Source organism: Heliangelus exortis, chromosome 1 (genome assembly GCF_036169615.1).
Source record: "Heliangelus exortis chromosome 1, bHelExo1.hap1, whole genome shotgun sequence".
Lineage (NCBI taxonomy): Eukaryota > Metazoa > Chordata > Aves > Apodiformes > Trochilidae > Heliangelus > Heliangelus exortis.
The window spans coordinates 195,978,074-196,004,664 of record NC_092422.1 but is presented as its reverse complement, the minus strand read 5'-3'; the positions used below and the strand labels follow the sequence as shown (position 1 = coordinate 196,004,664).

The 26,591-nt window shown below is 45.5% G+C and overlaps 1 protein-coding gene across 2 annotated transcripts in view; it reads right to left on the bottom strand.

Annotated features, from left to right (window-relative positions):
* Positions 1 to 26,591, bottom strand: part of EXOC4 (exocyst complex component 4) — a 441,701-nt gene that overhangs the window by 65,528 nt on the left and 349,582 nt on the right. For both annotated transcript variants that reach the window (XM_071734223.1, XM_071734224.1), the window contains one exon: positions 18,607 to 18,762. In XM_071734223.1, the coding sequence (XP_071590324.1) occupies positions 18,607 to 18,762 (156 nt within the window). The remainder of the gene's footprint in view (positions 1 to 18,606; positions 18,763 to 26,591) is intronic.

Here is a 26,591-nt window from a genome sequence, read left to right as displayed (position 1 = left end):
GTGAGAAATACAGCACAGAAATCCACCAAGGAAATGCACACCAAGAAAATACCCCAAGGGGAGACACCAATGACACCATGAAGAAGGTCAAAGCAACCAATGCAGAACCAACTGTTCCAACCAGAACAGAGGGCCCTGGACAGACTGGAGAGTTGGGCTGATTCCAATGGGATGAGGTTCAACATTCCAAGTGCCGGGTCCTGCACTTTGGCCACAACAACCCCATGGGGAGCTCCAGGCTGGGCACAGAGTGGCAGAAAGGGAGCTGGGAGTCTGGATTGCCAGGAAGCTGAAGAGGAGCCAGCAGTGTGCCCAGGTGGCCAAGAAGGCCAATGGCATCCTGGGCTGGCTCAGGAACAGCGTGGCCAGCAGGTCCAGGGAAGGGATTCTGCCCCTGTGCTCAGCTCTGGGGAGGCCACAGCTTGAGTCCTGTGTCCAGTTCTGGGCCCCTCAGCTCAGGAAGGAGATTGAGGTGCTGGAGCAGGTCCAAAGGAGGCAACTGGGCTGGGGAAGGGATCCAGCACAGATCCTCTGAGGAGAGGCTGAGGGAGCTGGGGGTGTTGAGGCTGGAGAAGAGGAGGCTCAGGGGAGACCTCATCACTCTCTCCAACTCCCTGAAAGGAGGTTGGAGCCAGGGGGGGGTTGGGCTCTTTTCCCAGGCAACTCTCAGCAAGACAAGAGGGCACAAGAGGTCTCAAGTTGTGCCAGGGGAGGTTTAGGTTGGACATTAGAAAGAATTTCTTTCTGGAGAGGGGTGCTCAGCCATTGGAATGGGCTGCCCAGGGAAGGGGTGGATTCTCCATCCCTGGAGATATTTCCAAAGAGCCTGGATGTGGCACTCAGTGCCATGGGCTGGGAACTGCAGTGGGAGTGGATCAAGGGTTGGACTTGATGAGCTCTGAGGTCCCTTCCAACCCAGCCAGTTCTAGGATTCTATGATTCTAACCATCTCAAGAACGTTGTCTGGTAGAGGTTTTTGAAGTCTTGGTACAGTGAAAACTCTGCAGTTTATGACACCTCTGTGGTTTTTTTCTCTCCTTCACCCTGCATTCACAACCTCTGAATTTCACCTTGTTCACCCAAACTTCACCCTGAGAAACTCCCACACCTTTCCCCCCACCCAGCATCACCACCTTGCTGAGACATCCAAGTGTCTCCCAGGGGGTAAATAAAGCTCATGTTGTACTTTTAATTGTACTTTGTGAATCAGCTCTTCCAATCCCTAAATCTTTTTTTTTCCCCATATATTTATGAGCAGAAATCTCCTGCAGAAGCTGCTGGATTCTCATGGCAAGGTGGCAAAAAAATGACTTGGAGCCCAATAGCAGCTGGTAAAAAAACAGGGCAAAGACAAATTTTTTTACCCTAAAAGAGCAGCAGAAGTTCTTCCAATGTGTTCTTTGAAGAATCTCTGCTGGGAAGAAAGAGTGAGAGGCCTGGGGCTGTTGAGGCTGGAGAAGAGAAGGCTGAGAGGGGATCTGCTGAATGTCCATCAAGAGCTGAGGGGTGGGGGGCAAGAGGAAGGGGCCAATCTCTTTTTGGGGGTGCCCAGGGAGAGGCCAAGGAAGAATGGGTTGAAGGGAGAAGAGAGGAAGTTCCAGCTCAGCATGAGCAGGAGAAACTTGTTGAGGGTGAGGCTGAGGGAGCCCTGGCCCAGGCTGCCCAGAGAGGTTGTGGAGTCTCCTTCTCTGGAGCCTTTCCAAATCCCCCTGGATGTGTTCCTGTGTGGGCTGCCCTGGGGGATCCTGCTGGGGCAGGGGGGTTGCACTGGGGGATCTCCAGAGGTCCCTTCCCACCCCAAACATTCTATATTCCTGTTTTTTTGGGGGGAAGATTTTGTGTGAAGGGCATGGTTCACACCATACTTGGGGAAATCAGTATTGTGTCCTGGTGTTTCCTTCCACATCTCATTTTTTGTACCCTTCATGTGCAAGATAAGTAAGTCCTGCCCAGAAGCTTTTGCTTCAAGTGCTTCTGGAATATCTGGTGATGTTCTTAACATCAGGGAAGGGCTGGTTGTGGTCAGAGTTAAACCAACATCTTGAGATTTGGCCATATTTTAAACCCATTGCAGAGGGAGGAAGGCAGCTGTACCAGATTTTGTGTAACATGAATGTGTAACAAGAACGGGTTGAAGGTAGAACAGAGGAAGTTCCACCTCAACAGGAGGAGAAATTTAACTATGAGGTGATAGAGGCCTTGGAGAAACTTGAGGGTGAGGCTGAGGGAGCCCTGGCCCAGGCTGCCCAGAGAGGTTGTGGAGTCTCCTTCTCTGGAGCCTTTCCAAACCCCCCTGGATGTGTTCCTGTGTGGGCTGCCCTGGGGGATCCTGCTGGGGCAGGGGGGTTGCACTGGGGCATCTCCAGACCTCCCTTCCCACCTCAAATTCTCTATAATTCTATAATTCTATGATTCCATCCCTTTCACTTGAAGCTTAGCTGAGGATCAGCACATGGAGAAAATCCACACTGGACTCAGACAGAGGGGATCTATGTTGGGGTGGGGTCTGTCCTGGCTTTCCTGTCCCCCATCCTCCAGGCAAACTCCCTTGAGGTGGCCACCACAACCAATTTAGGGCAATTCCAGGAGCAAAAACATTTGTTTGTACTCCTTGGTGCCTGCTCCTATCTAATTTTATAGGGAAGTTTTTATTGTAAAATACTGTAAGAGGCATCATTTAAAACTCTGTAGTAACTTTTAACAAAAGAAACTTATCCTGAGCTGAATGCCCTGACAGCTTCAGAACCAGAACATCACCATGGTTGGAAAGGATCTTCAGGATCTCCAAGTCCAACCATCAGTCCTACACCACCTTCACCACTAAATCATCCCCCAAAGCCCCACATCTACTCATTTTCTGAATACCCCCAGGGATGGCAACTCCACCACCTCCCTTCCCACCCCTGACATTCTCTAATTCTCTGTGTCCCAGCTTCTGCATCCACATTTCTTTTTCCCCACCCTTCTCTCCAGGAAGAGCTCGTTTGCTTATTTCCCAGAACTATTTGCATGGCAAAACCTCTCTTTTTGCAGGTCAAGGGCCCTTCCTCCAACTTTTTATGTTACCATTAGGATGGAGAAGATCAGGACTTTGTTCCTACATCTAATTCCAGCAGCTCCTGCTGAACCCAAGTGCATTTCACTGAAAGCCTTTAAGTGATGCCACATTCCCCATGGTCCTCAGCAGACTCTTCCCATCCTCAGTTGCTCTTTTTGTTAGGAATTTGCATTCCACTTCCATTCAACTTTGCAAATCTCCCCTTCCTGTCATTAGCTCTTTTATGAACTTACAATGAGGAATCATGCTGCTGAGCATAATAGCTGCAAGAGCTTCAGCAAACTAATCCCATCAGTGGCATTTTATCCACTATCCAAGCACTTTTATTGCCAGCATCTCCCTAGATTTGCACGACTCCGCTGTCACTTGAGGAAAGAAAAAACAAATCAAAAAAAAAAAAAAAAAAAAAAAAAAACCAACCCTAAAAAGACCAACCCTGAAATGGTTTTAAATTGCTCGCTTGAAGTTTTTAAAAGAAAAAAAAAAAAAAAAACCAACCAAAAATAGCCTTCATTTAAGAAATCTCTTTGAGGATTTTTTTCTGCTTGATAATAAAAAAATTATCCAGTGCCTTAGGATGTATCTCCCATCCCATGGCTTGGGAGGGATCCTTATCTGCTGGTTGTGTCTGAGGGCTGAGACAGAGGAAGATTTCCAGCTCCAGAGGGCTTTGGCAGTGGGAACTCAGCTGTTCTTCCTCTCCATGGGGTGGGGTTAATTCTGGTCTTCTCTGGCTACTGGAAATATTGTATGTCCTTTCTGAACTTCAGGGAAGCTCTGAAGCCTCCCCAAGTTATTGGGAAATACCCAAGTGGGTATTTCTTACTCTTGGGAGGCTCAAAAGCTTTGGAGAGTGAGAGACTCATCCAAAGTCCAAATGGGCATTTGAAGGTGAACACAAGGTTGAACATCACTGCTGGGATAGACCTGTGTTGGTTTGTGGGTTTTTTGGGTTTTTTGGGTTTTTTTGGTAGAGCACAATCATTCTTTCAAGTAAAATACATTACTGACTTCTACAGCAAAGATGAAACACCTCATTTACCTCTCCTGACCTACAAACCCTCAGGTATCCTCATCCATTTCTGTGGGGAAGAAAAATCTCATTTCTCCGCTCCAACCAAACTGCTCCTGGACTCTCAGATCCCCCTGACAATTGCATCAGTCTTGGCAGTGTTCAGTTTGTGGTTGGACAAACAAAATCATGGAATCATGGACTGATTTGGGTTGGGAGAGACTTGTGAAGGTCACCTTGTCCAACCCCCCTGCAGTGGGCAGGGATATCTTCAACTCGATGCTGCTGCTCAGAGCCTCATCCAACCTGACCTTGAATGCTTCCAGGGATGAGGAATCTCCCAGTTGCCTGGAAAACCTCTGCCAGTGTCTCACCACCTTCATGGTAAAAAATGTCTTCCTTCTATCTTGTCCAAATCTCTCCTTTTGAGTTTAAAACCACACAGTGGTTTCAACCTGTCACTTTAAAACCACACAGTGATCTTGAAGATCTTTTCCGACCCAAAAGGTTCTCTGATAATCCCCCACTGTCTGGGTTTAACACTGCCCTGGCAATGAAACTGAATGCCAAATTCTGTCTATTAATCTCTCTCCTCCCTGATAAAGAAAGGAGAGAGAATAAGGGAGAGAGACTGATGGGTTGGGAACTCAACTACACAGCTTGAATGGAACAGGAATGAGAAATAGGAAAAATGACTAAATCTATACAAATCTACAGGAAAATTGATCCCAGGTTCCTCCCCCCTTTCCCCCAAGAACTCTCCCATCCCCACTGAGGCTGCAGGGCAGCCCTGGGAAAGTCCAGGCTGGAATCCTGGGCTCAGGAGCAGTTGGGAGCTGGAGGCAGGAACACACAGATTCAGGCTGGGATGGATCAGGAGCAGAGGCAGAGGCAGAGGAAGGGATGGAATCCTCCCAGGATGCTGAAGCAAAGAGGGAGAGGGGAAGAAGGGGAAGCAGGAAGGGCTTTGAGCCTGGGGATCCCTCCAATTTCTCCTGAGGATGAGGTGGATGGGATGGAATTGTCTGTTTGGTCAATTCTGGTCATTTCTCTTGTCTGTTCCTCCCCACAGAAGGGTTTCAGGTGGGACCTCTTGACTCCTTTTCTCCTTTTGGAGGGCAAAATGTTCCTCAGAGCTGAGCAGTGTCCTTGGCTCTGCAGCCCATTCTCCAGCAGTAACTATAACCATGGAGTGGGCTCAGTCCCAGCAGCAGCCACTGCCTGAGAAACTTGCTGTGAATTTCAGCAAGTGCAGCTCCTGACAAGAGACTGAGCTGAAAGCAAAAGCACAAGGCAGAAAATCCCCTTTCTCCTGGCCCAAACCAGGACACCCATATAAATAAGAAATGAAACATTTGGTGAATTTCACAGAATCCCAGAACATTTAGGTTGGAAGAGACCTCCAAGCTCATCCAGTCCAACCTTTGACCAACACCATAATCATGTCCTAAACCATGTCCTTAAGGACCAGGTCCCAATGCCTTCTAAATCCCTCCAGGGATGGTGACTCCACCTGGGCCATTCCAAAGCCAATTCCAATTTCAACCTTTGTTACCATGGCTTCCAATACCAAATGCCATAGAAATAGGATTTTTTTTTTTTTTTTTTTTGAGGAACCACAATTGGCTGTTAAATGAGGAGTCACTGCCACACACTGCTCACAACTGAGATTACAAATTCAGCTTTATCCCAGGGACAACTCTTCTGCCTTCCCACAGGCAAGGAGAGAGGGTTTTTTTGGCACTGCTGGGGATGGAGAGATTGTACATGAATAATACAGTGCTTTCAGTCAGGCTGAGAAAAATCTCTAAAATACAAAGCATGGTGTATTTCCTCTTTTTGCTCTCAGGAGGAATACAAATCAGGTTTTCTATGGGAAGCTCTGCTCTAAAATACTGTGGGGATGAATGTGATCCTGCCACTCACTCTAAACCAGCAGAAGGTTGCATAAAAGAGCAGCAAAGATATTTAATTGTTTTCTTTAATCCACTTCCTTTGACTGCAGAAACCCCCAGTTAACTCTTTGGCACAAACTGATGCCTCTATCAGAGACAACCTTCAGCAAGGTAACTCCTTTTTAGAAGATAACTTGGAAGATTTCTGGTGGATTCCTGGCATTTTAATTTAAACCTGCTCTCCCTGGAGCCAATTTTCAGCAGTGATCTGCCTGAGACAATATTCACACCATCCATTTCTTGGTCTTTATTAAATCTGCAAGGCTAAAAATTGAAGGGGAAGGCTCTAAAAACCCAAATCAACTGAACACCAATGTTGACTCTGTTCTGGTGAATACCTGCATTAAAATAGCAGCTTCAGACCTCTGATTCCCATACAGTTTCTCAGTCAAAACTTGTCACATTTGGATCTGTCAGTGGCTATTAAGACAGAGCCAGCACATACAAAGTGAACTGCAACCTTCTGCATTTCATTTACAGCTTTCTGAGGGTTCAGTGGGTCCCCTTGCTTTGAATTAGGATGGCTTTGAAAACCCAAATCCCATCCCATCTTACCCACAATGTTGATTTGAACTTTGCCAAAGAAGAATAAAAGATGCTGCAACTTTTGGTGAGATGGAAAATTATGGAGATGATATTATGGAGAAAGTGAAAAACAAACCCAACTCATAACCAACTGGTTGGTGGCTGGTGAATTTTAACATGTTTTCCAATACCAAATGCCATAGAAAAAGAATATTTTTTTCTTGAGGAACCCCAACTGAACCATAACCAACTGGTTGATAACAGGGTATTACGGAGCTGTGATGTGTTTAACTCAGCTGTGCACACACCCACTCTCAAGACAGAAATGAACACTGCACATCATCTCCAATGCAAAAAAAGCAAATTCAAGTGCCTTTCTTCACTGGCCACCTTGCTGGGAGCTCCCTCTTCATTCCTGGTGTCCCACATCTTCCTCACCCACTGGACTCCATTCCCGTGGGATTTGTCTGCACCACCACAGGGCTCACTCCTCAGCCTCCACTTTGCCAGACTGCAGGTGCTTAATCCTGGGTTTAACTAAGAGCTTCTTTTTGTTTCCCTTTGTTAAACCATCTTCATTTCTGTACTTGATGTTCTGACTTCCCAAACCCAGCAAGGCACCAGGTTTAGATCTCATGGATGCTCTGTAGGGTGCACAGAGCATCCTTGGCGTGGTACCAACAGGGATGGGGAGAGGCCACTGCCCTCCTTCCCCCAAAAAAGTCTCCTGCAGGCAGATTGGCTCCTCCTTCCTCTCCTCCAGGGACCAAGAGCACTGCTGATGCTTTTAAGGGATGAGCTGGTAATAAAATTAATCAGCCTATTGAGCAAAACTGCCTGGAAACAGAGGGGCTGATGAGAATCTGTGAGGTTTCTCCTCATCTGCACTTCAGCAGATACAGGAGAGGTTGGGAAATTTGCACATGAAGGAGCCTGTGTGATAAATCAAGATGCCCAGTGCTATGTTTAAGGCACTCTGACCATGCCAGAACAGGGCTGAAAAGCAGCCAAGTGTCCACATTGATACAGCAGAATGGGGAAGGAGGGCTCTGATGTACCCTTGGCAGAAGTTTTATGTTCTCTGACTGCTCCCTCTCCCTTTCCTCTGCCAAGAAATTAGAGTCAGTTATCCCTTCAGCAACTAAAGATAAGGAAAAAGATCACTGGGAGGGTGCACGGGGCTACAGGAGGAGGGGATGCCCCTGGAAGCCCCCCAGGAACACAGAATCATTGAATGGTTTGGGTTGCAAGAGAGCTCAGAGCTCATCTCCTCCAAGCTCCATGCCCAGGGACACCTCTCACCCAGCCCAGGTTGCTCCAAGCCTCATCCAACCTGGCCTTGAACACCTCCAGGGAGGGGGCAGCCACAACTTCTCTGGGCAATCTGTTCCAGAGTCTCAGCACCCTCCTCCTGAAGAACTTCTTCCTAAGCTCCAGGCTGAACCTCTTCTCCTGCACTTTCAAACCATTTCCCCTTCTCCTAGCACTGGACACTCTTCTGAAAAGTCCCTCTGCAGCCTTCCTGGAGGTTCCCTTCAGGGATTGGGGGGCAGCTCTAAGGTCCCCCTGGAGTCTCAACACTCCCAGCTCCTCAGCCTCTCCTCATGGCAGAGCTGCTCCAGCCCCTGGATCATCTTTGTGGCCTCCTCTGGACTCATCCCAACAGATCCATGTCCTTCTTCTGCTGGGGACACCAGACCTGGAGGCAGGATTGGAGCTGGGGGTCTCCCAAGAGCAGAGCAGAGGCTGGGAATCCCCTCTCCTGATCTGCTGGCCCTGCTCCTCTGGATGCATCCCAGGACAGGGTCGGATTTCTGAGCTCCAGGAGCTCCCTGCTGGCTCATGTTGAATACCCTGTCCCTTCTCACAGCCTCCAGACCTCAGAGAGCTGCTTTCTGCTCAGCACTGGATGCTTGCAGAGGAGAATCAACAAAAGGAACTTCAACCCCAGCTACAGGCAGAGCTGAGGCTGTAGAGAAAAATACCCTAAAAATATCAAAGTGTGAACAGGAAAAAACCACAAATGCTCAAGGAAGAGCTGGCAAAACAAGGATTGCTGCTTTATCACACTGTTGTGCCAAAGCCCCATTAAGTTGAAAAATGCTCATGAAAACAATTACTGGGTAAAAAGTTACCCCCAGGTACCACCATATGGTACCTAACATAAAGCACTTAAAATACATATAGAATATTCTATACACAGTCTCAAAACATGATGCACATTCTAATGGAAGGATTGTAATGATGGCATTTGCATCAATTTTATTGCACCTTTGCAGCTGCTTTTGGGTCAGTGGATTTTTTGGATGTCTTTATGTCATATAGAAATTTCTATAACCCATTTTTTTCATACCTGCCATAGAGTCAGACTGGAGACTGTGCTGAAAAATTGTAAATAGAGAAACTACCCTGGCAGACAGGTTTCCCCTTGATTAATTCCAAGACATTCCCATTATGTTCTTATTTATAAAGGAAAGAGTCAAAAAAAAAAAAAAAAAAAGGTGGTTTGTTCCTTCAGCTGGCACCAGAATTTATTCAAGAATCATAAAAAATGGGCGCAAGCACCAAAACAAATCACCCACGTGGGCTTTTTTCTGCCAAGGGAAACCCTCTGAAATGATTTGCTGCCAGAAGAACAATAAACCCCAGCCCAGCCATCTTCCCACAGAAGATGCCATTTCATTTCTTTCAAAGATTCAGCACCTGAAGGTGTTTTAAAAATTCAGCACATGAGGACATTTTTTCGCAGCGCATCGCAGCCCTGATGAAAAGCTCCTGCCAAGGAGCCTGGATGGATAGAAATTCACCCTTGCCAAGCAAAGAGGCTTTAAAGGACTGAAAAATCCAGCCCATCCTAAAAAAGACCCAGATTCCAGGTTCACTGGGGATTTGCAAAACCTCCACAACAATTTCTGCACCCCTAGGAGGGGACGGGAGCGACCGGCGCTTCCCGGCAGCTCCCAAAATCTCTGCTGAGAGGTCACAGCACTGTCAGAAAAGCAGCCACCACTAATTGACAGTTTTGAAGCTGCCACATCACACGCCATCTCCTCACTTCAAATTTATTTGAATATTCTGGTCTTGTTAAATTTCTCTCAGACAATTCATCACAGCAGACGAGGAAGAGCCTCGGAGTACATTGTGTGGCTTTAAAGATGTGATTTAGCAATCTGGGATCTTCTTAAAGCAGGAGCTGCTATTAAATCTTTGGGGAGAAGCTGAATCTTTGTGGTTTTCACTTGGCATTTCCCCTCTCCATCCCTGCTACCCAGTTTAGGGGTGCACACATTACCCCCACACACCAAAAAAAGGGAAAAAAAAGGACATTGGAAGAGAAGAGGTGGGTATGGCTGCATTGATTTCAACAGACAATGAAATTTTTAGGATTAATCACAGAATCATACAATGGGTTGGGTTGGAAGGGACCTTAAAGATCATTTAGATCCAACCCAACCCCCTTGCACTTCCACTAGACCAGGCTGCACAAGGCTTCATCCAACCTGGCCTTCACCACTTCCAGGGATGGGGCATGGATCCCTAGCCAACCTATTCCAGTATCTTACTACCCTCATGTTGAAGAATTTTTTCCCTAATATCTAACCTAAATCTCCCCTTTTTCAGCTTAAAACCATCATCCCTTGTGCTATTACTACCCTCTCTGGTGAAAGAAGCTGAAGCTGCAAAATTCTTCCTGGATTCAGGTCCGGAATATTTGCAAAACCCCAAATCCAGCTCATATTGTCCAAAACTTTTTTGACTTCTCAGGACAAGCTAAAGGTAGAATCATAGAATCCTAGAACTGGCTGGGTTGGAAGGGACCTCAGAGCTCATCAAGTCCAACCCTTGATCCACTCCCACTGCAGTTCCCAGCCCATGGCACTGAGTGCCACATCCAGGCTCTTTGGAAATATCTCCAGGGATGGAGAATCCACCCCTTCCCTGGGCAGCCCATTCCAATCTCTGATCACCCTCTCCAGAAAGAAATTCTTTCTCATGTCCAACCTAAACCTCCCCTGGCACAACTTGAGACCTCTTGTGCCCTCTTGTCTTGCTGAGAGTTGCCTGGGAAAAGAGCCCAACCCCCCCCTGGCTCCAACCTCCTTTCAGGGAGTTGGAGAGAGTGATGAGGTCTCCCCTGAGCCTCCTCTTCTCCAGCCTCAACACCCCCAGCTCCCTCAGCCTCTCCTCAGAGGATCTGTGCTGGATCCCTTCACCAGCCCAGTTGCCTCCTTTGGACCTGCTCCAGCACCTCAATCTCCTTCCTGAGCTCAGGGGCCCAGAACTGGACACAGGACTCAAGCTGTGGCCTCCCCAGAGCTGAGCACAGGGGCAAGAAGGAAGCTTCTTGAATATGAGGATGTCCTGTGAAGATCCAGATCACTAAATTTCACACCTCTCAGATAAGACTCCCAAAAGCAAGAGGATTTACTATCAGTTGTGCTCACGATGAAGCCCATTTTCCCTTAGGACCCACAAAAAATGATCTAGAAACCCATTTTACAGAAAGACACAGACTGACATCAAATGGAAACAACTCACAGCTATGGCATGCTCAGATTCACAGTCCCAGTGGAGGGGAAAAGAAGTCTACAGGCTGCTGCCAATCTTCCCAAATTACCCTTTAAAATGACTGTGAGTACAATGAATAGAGCCTGAGAAACTGGAGAGGGGGATCCTTAATTCTTGAGAGAGAAAGAAACAAGGAAAGACAAGTAAAAAAAACCAAACCTGTGAATGAGAGCTGAGAGGTAAAGAAAGAGTAAAGCCAGGAAAAAAACCCCAAACCTGTGAATAAGAGCTGAGAGGTAAAGAAAGAGTAAAGCCAGGCAAAAAACCCCAAACCTGTGAATAAGAGCTGAGAGGTAAAGAAAGAATAAAGTCAGGCAAAAAACTCCAAACCTGTGAATAAGAGCTGAGAGGTAAAGAAAGAGTAAAGCCTTCCATAAAACACCAAGGCTTAAAAAAAAAACCAACAAAAAAACCTCACTAAGACAGCAAAAGAGAATAAAAATAATGGAAAGACTGAAATCCAGCACTACAAAAAATGCCCAGCAGAGAGCAGATGAAATAATCTGAGATGTTGGGTTTGGAGGAAAAACTAAACCAGTGTCTCCTGGCTGCCCAGAGACAAGGAAAAGGAGGAAAAGGGTGGGAAAGGGAAAAGGGAAAGGTGGAAAAAGGGAAGACCAACCTGCCCCAAGGTAGGATCTGAACTCCATGCTCCTGCCATCCCAGCTCTGCCTTTGCACCAAGAGAAGGATTTGATGGTCTGATGCCAACAGCCCCAGCTCATCCCAAATTCTGCTTTCTGGCCTTGCCCAGAGTGTTTATTGACAATATGGGATGTTTGCAGCACGTTCAACCTTTTGGAAATTGTTGGAATTATTCAAAATGTGGCCAGCCCTTGGAGCTTGGTACCAACCTCCTGAGTTCATTGCCCTCAAGACCCTCACAGGACCATTCCTGACCCACTGAGCATCAGCAGCTCCTTTAGCTCTGCATCTTCCTCCAGGCTGAGAGAGTTGGGGGTGTTGAGGCTGGAGAAGAGAAGGATCCCATGGGGAGACCTTAGAGCACCTTCCAGTGCCTGAAGGGGCTCCAGGAAAGCTGGGGAGGGACTTGGGACAAGGGCCTGGAGGGATGAGATGAGGAAGAATGGCTTTAAACTGGAAGAGGGGAGATGGAGAAAGAGAGACAGAGAGAAAAAGAGAAAAAAAAGAAAAAGAAGTCTCTGGGAAGATCTTGGAGCACCTTCCAGTGCCTGAAGGGGCTCCAGGAAAACTGGGGAGGGACTTTGGACAAAGGTCTGGGGGGATGGGATGAGGGGGAAGGGTTTCCAGCTGCAAAAGGGGAGATGGAGAGGAGATCTTGGGGAGAAATTTTTTGGGATGAGGGTGCTGAGCCCCTGGTTGCCCAGGTTGCCCCCAGAAGCTGTGGCTGCCCCATCCCTGGAGGTGTTTGAGCCCAGGTTGGATGGGGCTTGGAGCCCCCTGGGCTGGTGGGAGGTGTCCCTGACCACGGCAGAGGGGTCAGAACCAGATGATCTTTAAGGTCCCTTCCAACCCAAACCATTCTGTGGTTCTACAAATTGTTGCTGTAACTTGAGCAGATCAGGAACATTTTTTACATTGCTTTTCCTCATCCAAGGCAAAGCTGGAAAAGCTGCATCTTTGGGTATCATCCCCAAAGTCTCTGATTCAGTACTGAACCTCAGGGTAACCTTTATAAAGCGATAAGGGCAGCAGATTTCACACTCACCCCACTGCCAAATCTCCTTCAGAGCTTTCAAAAAAGTAATTATACCAGCAGAGGCCTGGATTTTTTTATTTTTTTTTTTCCTTTCTCCCTTTGCCAAGTACTGAGCTACTATAATATGCTCAATCAGGTCCCTGTGTCTGGCCAACCCCACCAGAATATTAATGGGGAGATTCTGCTGCTGCCTTACTCTGCCTTTTGACATCAATTCACAGAAGAGATGGTGTCAGGTTAAGACAACAAAATCAATCACTGTCAACACAGCTATGCGTGAGGGCTTTTAATTTTGATTTTGCAAAGCCATCATCTTTGGATTCTTCTTTTTAATTAAGCAAATGAGTAACAGGAAACCTGGGGAGAGGGAAGGGGAAGGAAAGTGTGCAGTGAAATCTCTTCCGGTCACCGTACAAAACCTGGTGGTGAATTTTCAGGATAAATAGGATTTAGCAGCTTTCATGAAGGGATGATGCTGAGGCAGTTCAAGAACTTGTTTTATGTCCCAAAAGAACATGTTTCCATGGCTCATCAGGCTTAAACCTTCCTTTAGGAGAGGGGTTTAGGTCTGTCCCTGCTTGTTGAGGAGTGGGGTTGGAGATCATGGGTGGTTATGAATATTTGGGGTTGGAAGGGACTTTTGGAGATCCCCCCTGCCCCAGGAGGATCCCCCAGGGCAGCCCACACAGGAACACATCCAGGGGGGTTTGGAAAGGCTCCAGAGAAGGAGACTCCACAACCTCTCTGGGCAGCCTGGGCCAGGGCTCCCTCAGCCTCACCCTCAACAAGTTTCTCCTGCTCATGCTGAGCTGGAACTTCCTCTCTTCTCCCTTCAACCCATTCTTCCTTGATCAAGGTGTGAAGTATCTCAGATGCTTCAAGTGAGGATGAAATGAGCTCTCCCAGGTCTCCCATCACACCCTAAGAACCAAAGTACCCCCTGAACCCCTCTCACTCTGCAGTGCTCAGGCAGTGATGCAGCAGAATCATTCCCCATTCATCACCAGAGAAAAAGCAACAGCAGCAATGAAATCATATTTCCTTTGTAGCAGAAAGAAGGCTGCAAAATGCCTGCTTAAATGGAAGGAAGATGAGAAAGAACTGGACAAGCAATTAATTTTATTTTGAAGCTTTCAGGAGAGGTCTATTCAGCCATGCAGATTCTTGAGGAAGTTTATAAGCCATGTCGCTTGCCATCAATGGCTAAAATTGGCCCAAATCAATTATTATCATTTAAATTAATGCTACAGGAGCATTCACAAGGCACTCTGAGGAGCTGAGGCTTAATACACATTGCTCTGTGCAAAAAGATAGTGAGAAAAGATCTTTGTCCTAATGCCTGGGCTAAAAAAAAAGGAGCTTTTCCCAGTAGATTGACCTAACAGATTTTCCATTCTAACACTTCTGCTACAGAATACCTCAAATAATGGAGAATAAAAGGATCAAATTGGAATAAAATGCATATTGGGACCCAAATGTTGGCACTGTAGCATCAGACTGAGCTTGGCCATCAGATTTAGCCTGGCCAGGAATTCACACTTCTGGGTTATGCTCAACCAGCAGCACCCAACTTTGCATCCATGGGTTCTCTGGTGTTCCCCCCTGCTGATAGTTCAGAAATCAGAGAAAGAACCAGAAGGGCATCCCAGAACCTTCCTGTGCCAAGAAACAAAGGTTAAATGCAAAGGCAAAGCTAGGAATGAATCATAGAATCAAAGAATGATCATAATTAGAAAGGACCTTCAAGATCATCAAGCCCACCCATCAGTCCTACACCACCTTAACCACTAAATTATCTCCCAAAGCCCCACATCTACTCCTTTTCTGAATACCCCCAGGGATGGCAACTCCACCACCTCCCTGGGCAACCTCTTCCAATGCTTCACCACTCTTCCAGTGAAGAAATTTGTCCTGATATCCAATCTGAACCTCCCCTGGGACAACTTGAACCCATTGCCTCTTGTCCCATCACCAGTCACAAGGGACAAGAGGCCAACCCCCACCTCACCACAACCTCCTTTCAAGTGGTTGTAGAGAGAAATAAGGGAGAGAATAAGAGAGAAATGATCCCTCAGCATCCTCTTCTCCAGGATGAAGAACCCCAGCTCCTTCAGCCTCTCTTCCTAAGACCTTGTCCTGGTTTGGGCCAGGAGAAAGGGGATTTTCTGTCTTGTGCTTTTGCTTTCAGCTCAGTCTCTTGTCAGGAGCTGCACTTGCTGAAATTCACAGCAAGTTTCTCAGGCAGTGGCTGCTGCTGGGACTGAGCCCACTCCATGGTTATAGTTACTGCTGGAGAATGGGCTGCAGAGCCAAGGACACTGCTCAGCTCTGAGGAACATTTTGCCCTCCAAAAGGAGAAAAGGAGTCAAGAGGTCCCACCTGAAACCCTCCTGTGGGGAGGAACAGACAAGAGAAATGACCAGAATTGACCAAACAGAGGATTCCATCCCATCCACCTCATCCTCAGGAGAAATTGGAGGGATCCCCAGGCTCAAAGCCCTTCCTGCTTCCCCTTCTTCCCCTCTCCCTCTTTGCTTCAGCATCCTGGGAGGATTCCATCCCTTCCTCTGCCTCTGCTCCTGATCCATCCCAGCCTGAATCTGTGTGTTCCTGCCTCCAGCTCCCAACTGCTCCTGAGCCCAGGATTCCAGCCTGGACTTTCCCAGGGCTGCCCTGCAGCCTCAGTGGGGATGGGAGAGTTCTTGGGGGAAAGGGGGGAGGAACCTGGGATCCATTTTCCTGTAGATTTGTATAGATTTAGTCATTTTTCCTATTTCTCATTCCTGTTCCATTCAAGCTGTGTAGTTTAGTTCCCAACCCATCAGTCTCTCTCCCTTATTCTCTCTCCTTTCTTTATCAGGGAGGGGAGGGGCATTAATAGACAGAATTTGGCATTCAGTTTAATTGCTGGGGCAGTGTTAAACCCTGAGAGACCTGTTCTCCAAACCCCTCATCATCAGTTGCCCTTCTCTGCACCCTCTCCAGCACCTCCATGTCCTTCCCATCCTGTGGCCCCCAAAACTTCACACAGTACTCCCCAAAACTTAGTACAGGGCTAAGAGCATCTCCCTGCTCCTGCTGGTCACATCCTTCATGATGCAAGCCAAGATGCTGGTGGCCAAGCCAGGATGCTGGTGGCCAAGCCAGGATGCTGGTGGCCTTCTTGGCCACCTGGACAGACTCTTGGATTATGTTCAGCCAACTCTCAACCAGCACCCCCAGATCCTTCTCTTCTTGGCAGATCTCCCAAGGCTGTGGTGCTGCTGGGGTTTTTTGTGGCTGAAATGCAGGATATTTGGTCATGTTGAAACTCCTTGGTTCAGGGATCAAGCCTGTCCAGATCCCTCTGCAGAGCTTCCCAACCCCCAGGCAGATGGAAACCTCCAGCCAGCTTAGTGGCATCTGCAAACTTAAAAGTTAAAATAAACTTAAAACTTAAATAAAAGTGCTGAATCCATCAATCTCAAAAAAAAACCCAAACAACCAGAGGCTGCACAAAGACCCCAAGGGCTCAACCCTTTCCACCATCACTGAAGATTTAAAAAGAAAAAAAAAACAAAACAAAAAACCCAACACTTGCAAAGCTGATTATCCCCCCTGCATCCTGAGCAAACATTTCTGTGACCAGACAGATTTTATCCTCTCCCTTTTTCTTCTCTTTAGGCTGCATCATTTTGAGGTTATTGTGCTTGCACTCTGGGAATAAGTAAAATGACAAATCTGGGTAAATTTGACTTGCAATTTTCAACAGCTTCACTTCCTCCTATGGTTCTTGAGCCAAATGCCAATCAAGGAAGTGATGAATAGTGATGGGAATGTGCAGACAAGCTTTTGGAATTGCTGGAATGACAAAGAGGAGCTGTTTTTTTTCAGGATGCACCCACAATTCAGAGACCAAGCCATTGACAGTGCACAGGGAAAGGCAATCTGGCTCCTGACAGGCTTTGAGTTGCCTGAAAATGGGAGAAACAATCTGGTTTGGACACAGTGAGTTCCCTTTGAAAGAATTCCCTCTGCAAGGAAGTTTTTCCATAGTTTCCAAACCGTGGAAAAAAAGGTTGGCTACTCAGGAAGAGCTTAGGAATGTAGTTTAGGAATATAAATGTCATATAGAAAGGAAATTAGAGGGATGAAGGCACAATTTGAACTTAATGTTTCTACTTCTGTTAAGGATAACAAAAAGTCCTTCTACAGATACATCAATAGGAGAAGAAGGGGCAAGGAAAACTTTCATTTTTTGTTGGACAGAGTGAGTTTCCAAAATACCATCATTTTTCCTTTGATCCTCCTAGGTCATGGCTCCAATGTAGGGCAACTTTGGGGTGACAACACCAGTTTTGGCCATTCCTGACCAGTACAACCAGTTGGTCCCTGCGTTAGGTCCCAGACTGCTGTTCTCTTCATTGTGTGGGTGATCAGAGCAGAACCACCCACCAGGACATGGATGAAAAATAACCCTTTATTTCCCTCCCCAGTCCCAGGTACTTTCCTGACTGGGTTCACAAGCATGATTCTTCAAAAAGCCCCATCTGAGCAAGAGAATGAGCAGAAATGATCAATATGAGCAGGAAAGCAACAAACAAACCTTCCACTGAGGCTTCTAATTGAACCACAGCCTCCAGACAAGCCCAGAGAGCTGGGCAGGAAAAAAAATTAATGAATTACAACACGGTGTAGAGTCTTTGTAGGAACAAGCCCAGGAATCAGTACAGGGTGGGGATTGAGCTGTTGGAGAGCAGCAAAGGGGAAAGGACCTGAGGGTGCTGATGGATGGAAGGGTGACCATGAGCCAAAAATGTGTCCTGGTGGCCAAGAAGGCCAATGGCACCTGGGGAGTATTGGAAGGGGGGTGGTGAGGAAGCTGAGAGAGGTTTTCCTGCCTCTCTACTCTTCCCTGGTCACATCTGGAATATTGTGTCCAGTTCTGGGCTCCTCAGTTCCAGAAGGACAGGGAACTGCTTGGAAGAGTCCAGCACAGAGCCACCAAGGTGATGGAGGGAGTGGAACATCCCTTCCAGGAAAAGCTGAGGGAGCTGGGGGTCTGAAGCTTGGAAAAGGAGAATTAGGGGAAACCTCATTAATGTTCATAAATACATAAAGGGACAGAGCCAGGAGGAGGTGCCAGGCTCTCCCCAGGGATGTCCAATGATAGGACAAGAGGTAATGGATACAAACTTGAGCAGAGGAGGTTCCATAGAAACACAAAGAGAATTTTTTTTACTGTGAGGGTGAGGGAGCCCTGGCCCAGGCTGCCCAGGGAGGTTTGGAGTCTCCTTCTCTGGAGACATTAAAAAAACACAAACAACCTTGGACATGTTCCTGTGTGACCTCCTGTAGGTGACCCTGCTCTGACAGGGGGGAATTGGACTCAATGATCTTTGGAGGTCCCTTCCAACCCCTGACTTTCTGTGATTTCTCCTGTCCTTGTTGTGCATGAGAAGCTCTGCTTTCTCCTTTCTCTTGAAGGATAAAACCTTCAGGATGGCTTTTCCACCAATTCACCATACAAGTGATAAACATATCCCTCAAACACCCCCCAACCAGGTCATTTTCTTCATGATTTCTTGACACCATCAACAAAACCAAATCCAGGCAACACACAGAACATTCTCCATGGCTTGAAATTCACACCACATAACAGCCCATGGGCTCAAGTTTCCTTTTCCATGAGGAAAGACCCCAGCTCAACCTCTTCTCACATCTGAGGATCCAACAGCCACACAAACACTGTCATTAATTTTATTTCCATCACGTTTCACTATTGTTGCTCCTCTCCTTGAAACCCTCAACTTTTTAAGTTATTTTACCTTATAAAATCTTCCTCCTCCTCCCTCTTGGGTCTCAGTTGCTTGGGTTGTGCCATGTTGCTCCAGTTGGGCAGAGATTTTAGGAGCCTGGTAATGTCATCATCTTTAGCCCAGGATGCACTGATCACCAACTTTTCATCCGACTGCACAATGCTCCTGTGGGGAAAAGCAGCAGCAATCACATCACTCTGAAACAAATTGTCTTTTTTCACACCCTTTTGCCCCTTTTTATTACAGTCCCTATCATACACAAAGGTGCATTAAGGAAAAAAAAAAAAAATTAAAGAAATTAATTAAAAAAAAAAGAAATTAAAGCAAGATCTGGTGTGGAGGGCACAGCAACACGGGTGGACAGAACACAAAGTTCTCTCAATCTCAAAATTTTGATAGAGTTCTTCAAGTCCAAGAAGGGCTCTATTCTTAATCTATTCTTGACTCTTATCTTAATCTTGAGCTATGTTGCTTTTCATTAAAATCCCTATCACATACAAAGGTACCTTAAGGAAGGGGGCAAAAAAAAAATTAAACCAAGGTGTGGAGGGCACAGCAACACGGGTGGACAGAATACAAAGTTCTCTCAAACTCAAAACTTTGATAGAGTTCTTCAAATCCAAGAAGGGCTCTATTCTTAATCTATTCCTGACCCGTATCTTAATCTTGAGCTATGTTGCTTTTTATTAAAATCCCTATCACATACAAAGATTAATTAAGGAAAGGGGCAAAAAAAAAAGAAATTAAAGAAGATCTGGTGTGGAGGGCACAACAACACGGGTAGACAGAATACAAAGTTCTCTCAAACTCAAAACTTTGATAGAGTTCTTCAAGTCCAAGAAGGACTCTATTCTTAATCTTATTCTTATTCTTGACCCATATCTTAATCTTGAGCTATATTGCTTTTCATTAAAATCCCTATCACATACAAAGATGAATTAAGGAAGGGGGCAAAAAAAAAAAAAATTAAACCAAGGTGTGGAGGGCACAGCAACACGGGTGGACAGAACACAAAGTTCTCTCAAACTCAAAACTTTGATGGAGTCCATCAAGTCCAAGAAGGACTCTATTCTTAATCTTATTACTGACCCATATCTTAATCTTGAGCTATGTTGCTTTTCATTAAAATCCCTATCACACACAAAGGTACCTTAAGGAAGGGGCAAAAAAAAAAAAAAAAAAAGAAATTAAACCAAGATCTGGTGTGGAGGGCACGACAACACGGGTGGACAGAATACAAAGTTCTCTCAAATTCAAAACTTTGATAGAGTTCTTCAAGTCCAAGAAGGGCTCTATTTTAATCTTATTACTGACCCATATCTTAATCTTGAGCTATGTTGCTTTTCATTAAAATCCCTATCACATACAAAGATTAATTAAGGAAGGGGGCAAAAAAAAAAAGAAATTAAACCAAGGTGTGGAGGGCACAGCAACACGGGTGGACAGAACACAAAGTTCTCTCAAACTCAAAACTTTGATGGAGTCCATCAAGTCCAAGAAAGACTCTATTCTTAATCTTATTCTTGACCCTTATCTTAATCTTGAGCTATGTTGCTTTTCATTAAAATCCCTATCACATACAAAGATGAATTAAGGAAGGGGGCAAAAAAAAAAATAAATTAAAGAAGATCTGGTGTGGAGGGCACAGCAAGACAGGTGGACAGAATACAAAGTTCTCTCAAACTCAAAACTTTGATAGAGTTCTTCAAATCCAAGAAGGGCTCTATTCTTAATCTTATTCCTGACCCATATCTTAATCTTGAGCTATGTTGCTTTTCATTAAAATCCCTATCACATACAAAGATTAATTAAGGAAGGGGGCAAAAAAAAAAAGAAATTAAACGAAGGTGTGGAGGGCACAGCAACATGGGTGGACAGAATACAAAGTTCTCTCAAACTCAAAACTTTGATAGAGTTCTTCAAGTCCAAGAAGGACTCTATTCTTAATCTTATTCTTATTCTTGACCCATATTTTAATCTTGAGCTATGTTGCTTTTCATTAAAATCCCTATCACATACAAAGATGAATTAAGGAAGGGGGCAAAAAAAAAAGAAATTAAAGAAGATCTGGTGTGGAGGGCACAGCAAGATGGCTGGACAGAATACAAAGTTCTCTCAAACTCAAAACTTTGATAAGATATTCTTGATCTTATTCCTGACTCATATCTTAATCTTGAGCTATATTGCTCTCTACCTGCAAGGAGGTTGTAGGGGGGTGGGTGCTGGGCTCTTGCTCTCAAGTGAAAAATGATAGGACCAGAGGAAATGGCCTGAAGTTGCATCAGGGGAGGTTTAGACTTAATATTAGGAAGAATTTCTTTACTGAGAGAGTAGCCAGGTGTTGGAATGGGCTGCCCAGAGAGGTGGTGGAGTCACCATCCCTGGAGGTATTTAAAAACCATGGAGCTGAGGCACTTCAGGGCATGCTCTGGTGGTGACAGAGCTATTGATATTTATATTTTATTGGGGAGGGGGGATGCTGGCAGTTGGATCTTAAAGGCTTTTTCCAACTGTGACAATTCTGTGATTCTATGGAAGGGAAAAAGCCATTTTCTCTCTCTCATCATGCAACTTGTGACCATCTAGACAACCAGAGGAGGTCACTCTCTGAGCAGAGAGAGAAATAAGGCAATTTTTCCATGGATCATTTGTTCTCTGCCATCTTAATCGAGCTCACCCCTCATTGCTGATTTTTGTGTTGTGACTGCAACATGGACACCTGCCCAGGAAGACCTGGGTGGAAGCCACCAGTACATCACACACCAACTGGGGACCAGCTCTGAAGCAATGAAGGGAAATAAAAGGACCAGGATTTTCTCTCCAGTCCTCCAAAATATCAAATAATAGAGATTTCAGCTGCATCCTACATGTGTGTGTGAAATCGAATCAAAGATCCCAATGTACCCCAATTATGGAGACTTTCCCTGTTTAATATTTTTGGCAGTGGAATTAAGCTGAATCCCTCCCTGGCAGCTGGAGGATGCAAATGGGATGCTGTATTTGGAGGAATTAATTAGCTGCCTATTTTTTTTGTGTTGGGCTTGCTTGCTCATCAACAACCATCAGAATAGCCCTTGTCAACGTTTGCTACTTTCCTGGTGACTAAAGAAAGTCCTCTCCCACTCTTGGGTTGTTCAGCGAGGATCTGGGAGATGTTTTTCAGTCTCTTGGAAAAGGAAAACAAGAGTTAGAGATGCTGGTGTTCCCTTCTAGATCCTATCACAGATTTCCTTCTCTGGGGAGCAACTGGAAGGGTCTCCTTCTAGGAGGGCTTTGCATGGTGACCAACTGGACTGCTTTTTCAACCCAAAAAGAAGCAGATAGAACCTGTCCACATGAACAAAGCAAAAACATGGCAGTGACCTCTCCAATGGGCTTGTAGGATTTTTTCCTGCCCTCTGTAAAGGAAACATGGGAACTACTGAACACCCAGCACAGTGTGAGATGAGAAGGGAAGCATCTGAAAAGACAAGGTCTCTGAGGTCCTGTTCCTGGGAAGAGGCTTAGCTGGTGATTTAAAAGAGAATCAAGACCTCCTTTATGTGCTAAGGGACTGATCACCTTCTACTGTGCAAAAATACTGTGCAAAACTCCAGGCTGCAGCATTTCCCCTCAGATACAGAAACACAGAATCATTCAACCTGGAAAAGACCTTGAAGATCCTCGAGTCCAACTCTACCAAGTCCAGGGCTTAACCATGTCCCTCAGCACCACATCTACACAGCTTTTAAACACCTCTAGGGATGGGGATTCAACCACTTCCCTGGGCACCTTGTGCCAGTGCTTGATAACCCTTTCAGTGAAGAAATTTCTTCTGATATCCTGAGGCACCTCTTGTCCCATCGCTTCTTCCGTCGGAGAAGAGACTGAACCCACCTTGTTCCAACCTCCTTCCAGGGTGTTGTAGTGAGGGAAGAGGTCTTCCCTCAGCCTCCTCTTCTCCAGACTGAACATTCCCAGGTCCCTCAGCTTTTCCTCATAAGATTTGTTCTCCAGCCCCTTCCTCAGCTCTGTTGCCTCTCTCTGGATTCACTCAAGCCCCCCCCCCCCATCCCTTGCTCAGAAGGCTGCAAGACACCTAGAAATAAAGCACATTCCCTGTGTCCTACAATGCAAGGGGTTGAAGAGGTGGAAATGCCTCCCAGATCTTTTTCTGTCCCTGTCTCCCAGCAGAAACACCTTTTTCCAACATGAACAGAACCACTGTGCGTGGAAAAGCTGCAGAACTTCAACGTTGGATCTGTCAGCCCAGAAGTGGAGTTGTTGGGTGCTGCAATATGGACCTATTTGTACTGGGTCAACTAATGGCAGCTCAGTCTGGGGCTTTCTGGAGCCATTTATTTAGCTGAACACTTTGGGACCTAAGCCAGGATGTTGCATGGGGCAAAGGGTTGCTCAGAGTTGTCATTACCATTCAGCTGGGGATTTGGGGAAGGGTCACAGAAAGACCAAAATAAAGACCCTGCACATTTCTAAAGGGGTTATGTGGGTTAGCTGGCCTTATATAATTTCCTGAAAGGTATGTTTGGGTCAATAAATGGAAATTAAAGTAACAACACACTGAATATCTGTCTTCTGAAGAGAAAAACAGTGAAAAAAGCATTGAGATAGGAGCCAATGCTGATTTACTTTGAAACAGAGCAGATTCTTGTTGGAGCAACCTATATCACTCCTTCTCTCTACCACCAAGAAAACCTCTGCTCAGTAAGTACACCTAATTTGTGAAAATTAATTTGTCACATGTGCTTACATATCAGTTTTCCTTCTCTGTAAATTTTCTGTTCAATCTGCCACAGGCAAAAGAATGAATTTTGTTTCCAGCCACAGAAGAGCTCAGTGTCAAAATTTCAATGTGGTGTTCTGCTGCTGTTAGGAATTTGGTGGGAAAAAAAAAAATAAAAAAAAAAAGTCACTTCTTCCCACTCTGGTGAAAACTGAGGGGGGAAAAAGTGCTCCACCAGAATCTGTGACATCTGAGATGGAAAAACTGAATTTGATGGTGCCTGGCCATTTATCTGCCCAGGCAAGACAACTGTTCCATGGAATATAATCAGCCAGTGCTTCCTCCTCTTCAGATTTAAATGACTAAAATAATATTCTCCTTCCCTGGGGAGACTTTTTCACAGTCTCTTGGACAAAAATAAAAACCTCATGTTTTATTTTACTCACTTTCATCCCCTTGCTCCCCGTGCTGTCCCTTTACAGCACCCTCAGCTCTCACCACTTTCATTATTTACTCCTTTATCACTGCCCTTCAGATGTCCACAAATGGGAGGAATCTTTGGGAATCTTCTGATGGATTTATTATTTATTATTTTATTATTTATTATTTTATTATTTAGAGGACCAGAACTTCCTCTCTGGTCCATAATCCTCATGAGCTGCTTTTTGGAGAGGGGAAGCTGCAAAAGCAAGTTGCAAATTCAGCTTGGTGTCCTCACTTTTTTTTAGGGTCAATGTCTCCTGAGAGCTTAAGCCCCAAAATTCCTGCTTTTCTCATGGGTCCATGAGCCATAGGAGCCCTAAGCCAAACTTTCCCCTGGAATCAATAGGGATCTTCAAATTAATTGATGCTGGGATGTTGCCACCACTCTGTGGAATTCTGTCCTCACCCTTTCCTGTGACTGCAACACCTCCTAATTTTTATTGGCATTATTATTTTTGTTTTTATTTTCTTTTATTTACACCCTCATAGAGGAAGATGCTCAATAAGGTGGAACATTCCCTGATCTCTGTTGAGCCTCCCAGCTTTCCCCATCAATTAAAATCTCCTTTTCCTCCTAGCAACTCAACCAGTTTTCAACCTCTGGAACTTCTTAGCAATGTCAATCTCACCTGGGGCCTGGAGTAAATGATCCCCAGACAGGATGACATGTTTTAGTTCAGCTCACAACATTCCCTTTCAAACACCCATCCCCCTTCCCCCTCCTCCCCAACTCCTCTGTAATTATTCCTGCTGCTGTAACAGGGTTACAATTCCAGTGCCATAATCAACTAATTAATTCATAGCTCAATAGCCAAGGCAAATGCCATCTGTTTGCACCCAGGTGCAAGGAGGTGTAAGACTTACACAGGGAGTGGCCTGTGAGTAAGGAGGGTTCAGCCCTCCACAGCTCAGGGACTTTTAACCAGAAAACATCTGCTGGTGGTCATGGTCCCAGATCTGCATCACTGGGACCCTGAGCTGGGAGGAAAAGTGATGGGGAATATCCCTGGACACAGCTGGGGGGCCATGGATTTACATTAGGAAAACATTTGGAGGGGCCACAGGGGTTAATTTGAGTCAGTTGCTTTCTGCCAAATGTGGTTTTTGAATTATTTTTTTTTTCTCTTCCCAGAGCCCTTGAACAGACTGCCCAGGGCAGTGATGGATTCCCCATCCCTGAAGGGATTTCAAAGACATGAAGAGATGGTGCTGAGAGACCTGGTTTAGTGGTGGCCTTGGCAGTGATGGGTTGACTGTTGGACTTGATGATCTTAAAGGTCTTTTCCAACAGTTCCATGATTCTAGGAGTTTAAAAGCAGTGGGTTCTGTACCTGAAGGATACAGACTCCTTCTCAAAAACTACTGAAAAGACAACTTAAATCCCAAAAGGTTAATGCAAGAAGAAAATGATGTCAATAAGAAGTAGTAAACTGAGGGCCAAGAGCATTTCTTGGGGACTCAAGAAATCCTGTTTGATAGCAGACAATGGATTGGTTGAACTCACCTGCTTTTCATTTCTTTATCAATAAAAATAAGGGCTCAGTTTTATTTTATCTGGTTAAAAAGCAGGATCTGTGGGTTCCTCTCAACCCCCTCCATCCTTCAGAGACCTTTAGGCCTAGTTTTATTATAAAGATTAATCTGAGATAGTTCAGCCAGGTTGGTGACCACAAGCTGCCTTTGCAGTCAATGGAGAGATCCAGGCACCTCCAAAAAGTTCACCCATATTTTAATGAAGGTGAATCTCTCTCTTTTTTTTTTTTTTTTTTTTTTTAGACTAAAAAGAGTTATTTGGGTGAATGGTGCCTTTACTCTTACTCAGCACACAAGAGGTTGGCTGCTCAAGGGATGAAGGTTGATAAGAAGGGGGTGGACAAACTGGATGGAGCTTCAAGTTGGAGAACAAAATAAGAAAGTGCAGCTTCAAGGTGAACAGAACCATACATGGGGCCAACTTTTGTAGAAAAACACAGAAAAAAATTAAAGTTTAGTGCTCAAGACAGCAAACATTGTCTGAGAAAGGGGCTGGAAAGAGAGTAAAAAGTAAGACTCATGTTAAGGGTAGCTACCTCCTAATGGTCAGGTTTATCCCTGTCCCTGGGATTCCTTCTTTGGGCTTTTGGTATTTCCCAAAGCCTTGTACAAATGGTTTAACTACAGTGACTTAACTCATGACTAGGGCTGCACTCACAGAAATTTGCTGAAGAAGTAGCAAGAAGTTGGCTGGACAGGACTGAAGAAAACCACTGCCAACACAGCAGGTTTGGTGGCTCTAGCTCCCATATTTCTTTTCATTTTAATCCCCAACAGATTAGCCAGGAATCATAAATGACATTTATTTGTAGAGAGTTTGCATCAAACTGAAATTGTGCTTCTTACAAACACCAAAGTTGCAGAAGACACCACAGCTGCAGCAGGTTGAATATTCCAAAAATCACCAATTTAAACAAGAAAACCCACATTTTGAACTGAGATAAATGTCCAATGAATATCCAGCCCTATAAGGCTTTGGTTTGGGTTGTTTTATTGTTTGGTTTTTTGGGTTTTTTTTTGCATTCACTAGAAAATAGGAGCCAAATGGAAACCAAACAACTCAGCTGTGGATGTCCCGACGCCTCCCAATAAAACCTTGCTCTGAGGAGCCTGTGTTTGAATATATCCCATCCATGCCTGCTCGTGTTCCTCCTCAAAAAACAAGTGCACGTGGGGAAGGAGTGAATTCCATGTGCAAACCTTGCACAAACCATCTCTCTGGCTTCTCAGCTTCTTGTTATCTCAACATCCTCAA